The 8,410-nt window shown below is 72.5% G+C and overlaps 1 protein-coding gene across 1 annotated transcript; it reads right to left on the bottom strand.

Moving 5' to 3' along the window:
- Positions 1-1,131: 1,131 nt before the first annotated feature.
- Positions 1,132-8,167, bottom strand: LOC123351614 (cell surface glycoprotein MUC18-like). The gene is made up of 8 exons (XM_044991085.1): positions 8,015-8,167; positions 7,453-7,580; positions 6,535-6,736; positions 6,005-6,147; positions 5,191-5,356; positions 4,976-5,108; positions 2,031-2,144; positions 1,132-1,933 (listed from the first exon to the last, which is right to left on the bottom strand). Exons 1-7 carry the CDS (start codon positions 8,073-8,075, stop codon positions 2,054-2,056), a joined length of 924 nt encoding a protein of 307 aa, XP_044847020.1. The 5' UTR covers positions 8,076-8,167; the 3' UTR covers positions 1,132-1,933; positions 2,031-2,053.
- Positions 8,168-8,410: the final 243 nt, after the last annotated feature.

Below are 8,410 nucleotides of genomic sequence, written 5' to 3'. Positions count from 1 at the left end.
AACCGCCTTTGATACTTCAATAAACTCCCCGATTAATTCTTTTAACCCGAGTGGGGGCAGAGACCTGGTTTGTGGGGCCGTCCCGGGGGGGGGGGGCGTCTCCCCCCTTCAGAAAGTGTCACTCAGGGGCCTAAAAATCACAGCTTGGGCTTGAGACACGTGGGAGGCAGGTTGAGTGAGATACCGAGGGGGCTGAAGAAAAATCACCCCCCCCCAATCACAGGGACCCCCCCCCCACCAGACTCGCCGCTGAGAACAGGAGCAGCGGGACCCACCCCCCAGCAACCTCCCCACGGCTGGGACAGAGGGCAGGGCCCCAGAGAGCGGGGGGGGGGGGGCGCTGAGAGCCAGGACTCCTGGGTTCTCTCCCCGGCTCTGGGAGGGAAAGGGGGGGGCTGGTAGCCAGGACTCCTGGGTTCTCTCCCCGGCTCTGGGAGGGAAGTGGGGGGTTGGGGGGGCTGGGAGCCAGGACTCCTGGGTTCTCTCCCTGGCTCTGGGAGGGAAGTGGGGGGGGGGGGGGGGCTGGGAGCCAGGACTCCTGGGTTCTCTCCCCGGCTCTGGGAGGGAAGTGGGGCGTTGGGGGGGGCTGAGAGCCAGGACTCCTGGGTTCTCTCCCCAGCTCTGGGAGGGAAGGTGGGGGGTTGGGGGGGGGGAGAGGCTGAGAGCCAGGACTCCTGGGTTCTCTCCCTGGCTCTGCGAGGGAAGTGGGGCATTGGGGGGGGCTGGGAGCCAGGACTTCTGGGTTCTCTCCCCGGCTCTGGGAGGGAAGCGGGGGGGCTGGTAGCCAGGACGCCTGGGTTCTCTCCCCGGCTCTGGGAGGGAAGTGGGGGGTTGGGGGGGGGCTGGGAGCCAGGACGCCTGGGTTCTCTCCCCGGCTCTGGGAGGGAAGTGGGGGGTTGAGGGGGGCTGGGAGCCAGGACGCCTGGGTTCTCTCCCCGGCTCTGGGAGGGAAGTGGGGGGCTGGGGGGGGGGCTGGGAGCCAGGACGCCTGGGTTCTCTCCCCGGCTCTGGGAGGGAAGTGGGGTTTAGGGGCAACGACAGACTCCAGGGCTGCCCCACAGCCCTGCTGGTGCCCCTCAATCCCGGCCCGATGGCGGGGGGGGGGGGGATTCCAACGCCAGCACTCGCACCCAGAGTTTAAAAGTGTCATTTTAATCCCGTTTAAGCCGGGGGGCTGGCCCATGCCCCCCCCCATTTAAAGGGCCAGGCCCCTCCCACAGAACTACAATACCCAGATTTTAAGCAACAGCCCTAAGAAATCCCCCCCCCCGAAATAACGCTCAGCCCCCAGCCCCGCAAGCACTGACATGCAGGGCCGAGGAAAGCAAAGGGGCGAGAGCAGATCGCAGGGGATCAGCACTGGGGGGTCCCAGTCCAGGGGGACCCCCCCAGGCTGCTCTGACCCCTCCCCCACTACACTGATTACAGTCTCCCCGTTAACAAAGCAAATTAACTCCGTTTAGCTGGGGGCGGGGATCAGGCCTCTGGAGATTGGGGGTCTCTGGACCGGTGACCCCTGCAGAGTGAATCTGGGGGTGGCGGGAGGTTTGCATTTTGGGAGGGTTCCATGAACAACCCCCCCCCATTACAAAACGGGGGGTTGGCTCCCGAATGCTGATATCCCCCAAACCAAGCTCCCAGCCCCCTAAGTCAGAGCCCCCAAAAGAGACCACCTGGGGGGGGAGCTGGGCTGGTCAAACAGCGCCCCAAGATCCACCCCACCCCCAAAATAACACCAGCCCCCCCTCCAGAGTATCTCCCCACCCCCCACAGTGGCTGTATCTGCATCAACTACCTATAGAAACCACCCCAGAATAAGCCCCCCCCTCAGAAAACGCAGCTGAGCCCCCAATAATCTCCTCCCATAACCCCCCCCCCCCCGCTGATTATAGAAGTGGCTGAATCTCGTCTGTGACGGCCGGTGCGGTTCTGCCTGGGGGGGAGAAAAGAGATTTCAATGGGGGGGGGTAGAAATCGGGGTGGGGGCGGCTGCAGTCCCCAAAGGCTCATGGGAGGAGCGAATCCCCTACCTGTGCCGGGGGCCGGGCCCAGCTCACAGCACCAGGGGCTGCTGGTCCCCCGCCACCGACGGGACCGACTCCAGGCTGCCCTTGTAGATGGGGGTGCGCTGGCCGGGCTCCTCCCTGCACCGGGGACAGAGCCGGGGTGAGAGAGACCCCAGCCAGCCCCCCCAGGCGGGGGGAGACCCCCCCAGCCAGCCCCCCCCAGGCGGGGGGGGAGACCCCCCAGCCAGACTCCCCCAGGCGGGGGGAGAGAGCCCCCAGCCAGACTCCCCCAGGCGGGGGGAGAGAGACCCCAGCCAGCCCCCCCAGGCGGGGGGGGAGAGCCCCCAGCCAGACTCCCCCAGGCGGGGGGAGAGAGCCCCCAGCCAGCCCCCGCCAGGCCGGGGGGAGACCTCCCAGCCAGCCCCCGCCAGGCAGGGGGGAGACCCCCCAGGCAGGGGGAGAGACCCCCCCCAGCCAGCCCCCCCAGGCGGGGGGAGAGAGCCCCCCCCAGCCAGCCCCCGCCAGGCAGGGGGAGAGACCCCCCCCAGCCAGCCCCCCCAGGCGGGGGGAGAGAGCCCCCCCCAGCCAGCCCCCCCCCGGCAGGGGGGAGACCCCCCAGGCAGGGGGAGAGACCCCCCCCAGCCAGCCCCCCCAGGCGGGGGGAGAGAGCCCCCCCCAGCCAGCCCCCTCCAGGCAGGGGGAAAGAGCCCCCAATCCAGCCCCCTCCAGGCAGGGGGGAGAGAGCCCCCAGCCAGCCCCCCCCAGGCGGGGGGAGACCCCCCCCAGCCAGCCCCCTCCAGGCAGGGGGAAAGAGCCCCCAGCCAGCCCCCCCCAGGCAGGGGGGAGAGCCCCCAGGCAGGGGGAGAGACCCCCCCCAGCCAGCCCCCCCCCCCGGCTGGGGGGGAGCCCCCCAGCCAGCCCCCCCAAGGCAGGGGGGAGAGCCCCCAGCCAGACCCCCCCAGGCAGGGGGGGAGAGCCCCCAATCCAGCCCCCACCAGGCAGGGGGGGAGAGCCCCCAGCCAGCCCCCTCCAGGCAGGGGGGGAGAGCCCCCAATCCAGCCCCCTCCAGGCAGGGGGGGAGAGCCGGGGTGAGTGATACCCCCAGCCAGCCCCCTCCAGGCAGGGGGGGAGATCCCCCCCTGCAGCCACCTCCAGGCTGGGGGGTGTGCTCCCCCCAGCCAGCCCCCCTCCAGGCAGGGGGGAGAGAGCCCCCAATCCAGCCCCCTCCAGGCAGGGGGGAGAGAGCCCCCAATCCAGCCCCCGCCAGGCAGGGGGGTGTGAGCCCCCAATCCAGCCCCCTCCAGGCAGGGGGAGAGAGCCCCCCAGCCAGCCCCCCCCCCCGGCCGGGGGAGAGAGCCCCCAATCCAGCCCCCTCCAGGCAGGGGGGAGAGAGCCCCCAATCCAGCCCCCTCCAGGCAGGGGGGAAAGAGCCCCCAATCCAGCCCCCTCCAGGCAGGGGGAAAGAGCCCCCCAGCCAGCCCCCCCCCAGGCAGGGGGGGAGAGCCCCCTGCCAGCCCCCTCCAGGCAGGGGGGGAGAGCCCCCCCTGCCCGCCCCCCCCAGGCAGGGGGGGGAGAGCCCCCCAAGCCAGCCCCCTCCAGGGAGGGGGAGAACCCCCCCCAAGCTAGCCCCCCCCAGGCAGGGGGGGAGAGCCCCCCAATCCAGCCCCCTCCAGGCAGGGGGAAAGAGCCCCCAAGCCAGCCCCCTCCAGGCAGGGGGAAAGACCCCCCAACCAGCCCCCTCCAGGCAGGGGGGGAGAGAACCCCCAGCCAGCCCCCTCCAGGCAGGGGGGGAGAGCCGGGGTGAGTGATACCCCCAGCCAGCCCCCCCCAGGCAGGGGGGAGACCCCCCCAGCGAGCCCCCTCCAGGCAGGGGGAAAGACCCCCACAGCTAGCCCCCGGGATCCCATCCCCCATTCCACTTTTCCTGTGGGCAGACCCCTATTAGCTCCCCCACAGCCCCCGAATCTTCCTGGGACCGACCTGGTGGAGAGGAAATGAAGATATACGACCACCCCCCCCCCGCTGTGAACAGCCGGATCCCCCTGGGGACTGTCTGTCCCCCCCCCCCCCCCCGCTACACCACGAGCTACTGAGGCGCCGGAGTCGGGCGCCAGCGGCCGGGGATTCAATAAACCAAAGGGCCCAAACCCGTGTCACATTCCCTGCCCCCCCCCAGCTCCCGCTATGGGGCTGGATCAGTCCTGGCGCCCCCTGGAGGGCAGACCCTGCGCCCGGTCCCCCCGCCTGGCGCCCCCTGGAGGGCAGACCCCCTGCCCAGTCCCCCCGCCTGGCGCCCCCTGGAGGGCAGGCCCCGCGCCCAGTCCCCCCGCCTGGCGCCCCCTGGAGGGCAGACCCTGCGCCCGGCCCTCCCGCCTGGCGCCCCCTGGAGGGCAGACCCCCTGCCCAGTCCCCCCGCCTGGCGCCCCCTGGAGGGCAGACCCCGCGCCCGGCCCTCCCGCCTGGCGCCCCCTGGAGGGCAGACCCCCCGCCCGGTCCCCCTGCCTGGCGCCCCCTGGAGGGCAGACCCCGCGCCCAGTCCCCCCGCCTGGCGCCCCCTGGAGGGCAGACCCCCCGCCCGGTCCCCCTGCCTGGCGCCCCCTGGAGGGCGGACCCCCCGCCCAGTCCCCCCGCCTGGCGCCCCCTGGAGGGCAGACCCCCCGCCCAGTCCCCCCGCCTGGCGCCCCCTGGAGGGCGCCCCCTGGAGGGCAGGCCCGGCGCCCGGCCCCATGGGAGGCTCAGTCCTGGCGCCCCCTGGAGGGCAGACCCCCCGCCCAGTCCCCCCGCCTGGCGCCCCCTGGGAGGCTCAGTCCTGGCGCCCCCTGGAGGGCAGGCCCCGCGCCCGGCCCCATGGGAGGCTCAGGCCTGGTGCCCCCTGGAGGACAGACCCCGCGCCCGCCCCCCCCCCCCCCGGAGGACAGACCCCGGCCCCATGGGCGGATCAGACCCCGCGCCCGGCCCCCCGCACTCACCCGGCCGGGATCTTGGCGGCCTGGCGGCGCCGCAGAACGAGGACGCTGAGCCCCAGCACCAGCAGCAGGAGCAGCAGGGCCGGCAGCCCCACGGCCAGCAGCAGCACGGGGGTGCTCAGCCCCAGGCCCGGCTCTGGGGGCAGAGAGAGGGGTCAGTGCGGGGCGGGCGGGTCACAGCCCGTGGGGGGGACGTGGTGGGGGAGCCCCCGACTCACCCAGCTGGTAGCTGCTCTGCGGCCCCTGCACGTCCAGCCGCACGGCCCGGCTGCGCGCCAGGTGGGGCAGGCTGGGGTGCTGGGCCCGGCACTCGTAGGTCCCGGCCTGCTCCCGGCTCACGTGGGGCAGGGTCAGCACGCTGGACGCCACCACCCAGTCGGCCCCCTGCAACGAGGGCACCGCTTAGGGGGCGGGGACCCACACGGCACCCCTGCTGACCCCCTGCCCCACGGCGCTCCCTGAGCCCCCTTTCCCTGCCCCATGGCACCCCTGCTGACCCCCTGCCCCACGGCGCTCCCTACTGAGCCCCCATTCCCTGCCCCATGGCACCCCTGCTGACCCCCTGCCCCATGGTGCTCCCTACTGAGCCCCCATTCCCTGCCCCATGGCACCCCTGCTGACCCCCTGCCCCATGGTGCTCCCTACTGAGCCCCCATTCCCTGCCCCATGGCACCCCTGCTGACCCCCTGCCCCACGGTGCTCCCTACTGAGCCCCCGCTCCCTGCCCCACGGCGCCCCCCCGCTGACCCTCTGCCCCATTCCCTGCCCCATGGTGCCCCCCCGCTGACCCTCTGCCCCATTCCCTGCCCCATGGCACCCCCTGCTGACCCTGCTCCCTGCCCCATGGCGCCCCCCCCGCTGACCCTCTGCCCTGCTCCCTGCCCCACAGCGCCCCCCCCCGCTGACCCTCTGCCCCATTCCCTGCCCCACGGCGCCCCCTGCTGTGTCTACTGTGTGACACCCCACATCCATCCCTGATATTTTGGGGTATGATCCCCCCCCATTGCCCAGGGGTCCTGCCCAGCCCCTCACCTGGCGGCTCCACTCGTACTCGGGGGGCAGGGAGGCGTCGGCCGAGCACTGCAGCTCCACGTCCTCGCCCTCCATCACGGCCACCGAGTCGCCCACGGTCCCGCACCAGGTGTGGGCCCGGGTCACGAAGACGCTGCGCAGATCTGGGGGGACACGTTGCGTCAGGCCCCACGGGCGCCGCACCCCGAAATCCTTCCTCCTCCCCCGCCGGCCCAGCTGCCGGAGAGTAACCGCCCCCCCGCCCCCGGGTTACAATCGGGGTGTCCCTCTGTACCCCACTTCTAGCTGTGGGGAGTAGACCCCCCCACCAAACTGCCCCCTCCCTGCCTGCCCCACAGACGCACCCCCAAACTCTGGGCTCCCTGCAGCACCCCCCGTCCATCTCCTCCCACCCAGCCTGGGGGGGCAAGGGGCAAATTGGGGGGCTTGTGCTCAAATATAACCAGGGGTAACCCCCCCCGGCCCCCCAAGAGACAGACGTGGGTGGGCCCCCCTGAGTGTGCCGAGGGGCCCGGGCGGGCGCCACCCACACTCCACGCGCAGGCTGAGCTCGGCGGAGGCGTTGCCGGTGCCGGTGCTGTTGGCGGCCACGCAGCGATAGGCCCCGGCGTGCCAGGACTGCAGGGACGCGATGGCCAGCAGGAGGCGCCCGTCCGCCCGCGTCACGTTCACGTCGAAGAACCAGCAGCGCAGCCGGTCGGGATTGTCCAGCGAGACCCAGGAGTGGAGCCACTGCGGAGAGACGCCCCTGTGTCACCGTTAAACCCCGATTGGCTGCCCCCCATGGACCCCGGCCTGCCCCACGGAGCCCCCATGGACCCCCGGCCTGCCCCACAGTGCCCCCATGGACCCCGGCCTGCCCCACGGCGCCCCCTATGGACCTCCTGCCCGGCCCCCTGTGGCACGAACCCCTGACCTGCCCCACGGCGCCCCCATGGACCCCGGCCTGCCCCACGGAGCCCCCTATGGACCCCCTGTCCTGCCCCCTGTGGCACAGACCCCTGACCTGCCCCACGGCGCCCCCATGGACCCCGGCCTGCCCCACGGTGCCCCCATGGACCCTCTGCCTTGCCCCATGTGGCACGGACCCCTGGCCTGCTCCACGGTGCCCCCTATGGACCACCTGCCCTGCCCCACCCCCTGCGGCACAGACCCCCTGCCTGCCCCATGGCACCCCGTATGCACCCCCTGCCCCTGCGGCACAGACCCCCTGCCTGCCCCATGGCACCCCGTATGCACCCCCTGCCCCTGAGGCACAGACCCACTGTCTGCCCCACAGCACCCCCTGCTGACCCCCTTCCCTCCCCTCTGTGGCACAGAGTCCCTGCCTGCCCCATGGCACCCCTGCTGACTCCCCACCACGCCCCCTGCAGCTTGGCACCCCTCAGTGTCGGGTGAGGGGCAGGTTCGTCCCCGGTGGGGCTTGGGGGGGTGGGGGGCGTCCTGACCCGACTGTATTTCTGGAAGGTGAATTGGCTCATGTCAGCTCCGGCCTCGTCCGTCAGACACTCCAGGGTCACGGAGCTGCCCTCCAGGATCGGGCCCTCTTGGTCAATCAGGCGGACGGTGGGTATCTCTGGAACAGCCGATGGGGCACAGTGTGAGCGTCCCCAAGAGGGGCCAGGCCCCATTCCCGCCCCCCTGAGCCAGCCAGTCCTGCCCTGGGGCCGGGGGGAGCCGGCGCCCCCTAGAGGGGACAGGCCCCTGCCCCATTCCCGCCCCCCTGACCCAGCCAGGCCCTGCCCTGGGGCCAGGGGGGAGCCTCCCCCCCTAGAGGGGATGGGCCCCATTCCCACCCCCCTTTAACCAGCCAGGCCCTGCCCTGGGGCCGGGTGGGAGCTGGTGCGGGAACAGCTCCCCCCACCCTGCTGCCCCCAATCCCAGAGGCCCCCCTGGCCCGACTGGGCCCCTTCGGCAGAACAGGGTCACAGGGCGGGTGGGGGGGGGAGGAGCCCCCCCCCCCCCCGAGGAAGGGAGGCCGCAGACGGGGCCAGGCTCTGACCCACTCACCCCCGTGGGCCCAACGCAGGGCCAGGGCGGCCAGCAGGAGCAGGGGGCCTGGCAGGGCCATGGCAGCGGGCGAGGGCTCCAGGCAGACTCTGGCGTCCGGCTTCCGTGTCGCAGCAGAAGCAGGAAGGCAGTGGGGGGGGGGGGGGGAGCCGGGGTTCCGCCTGCCTCGAACCCTGCACCTGCGGGGGGGGAGGGGGGGAACCGAGCAGAGACGCCAGGGCCCAGGCCCCTCCCGGGGGCGGAAAGTCAATAAAAAACCGCCTGTAACTGACTCCCAGCAACTGCATGTGATGGTGCAATTCCAACACACAACACACAACACACAAAGTGTGTGCGGGAGGGGGGCAGGGCAGGGCTGGGGCTGCAGGTCGGGAGTGAGGGGCACCGGCAGAGCTG

The sequence above is a fragment of the Mauremys mutica genome, chromosome 17 (genome assembly GCF_020497125.1).
Source record: "Mauremys mutica isolate MM-2020 ecotype Southern chromosome 17, ASM2049712v1, whole genome shotgun sequence".
Classification (NCBI taxonomy): Eukaryota; Metazoa; Chordata; order Testudines; family Geoemydidae; genus Mauremys; species Mauremys mutica.
Note: the sequence above shows the minus strand (reverse complement) of the source record. Positions and strands in the feature narration are given on the sequence as shown.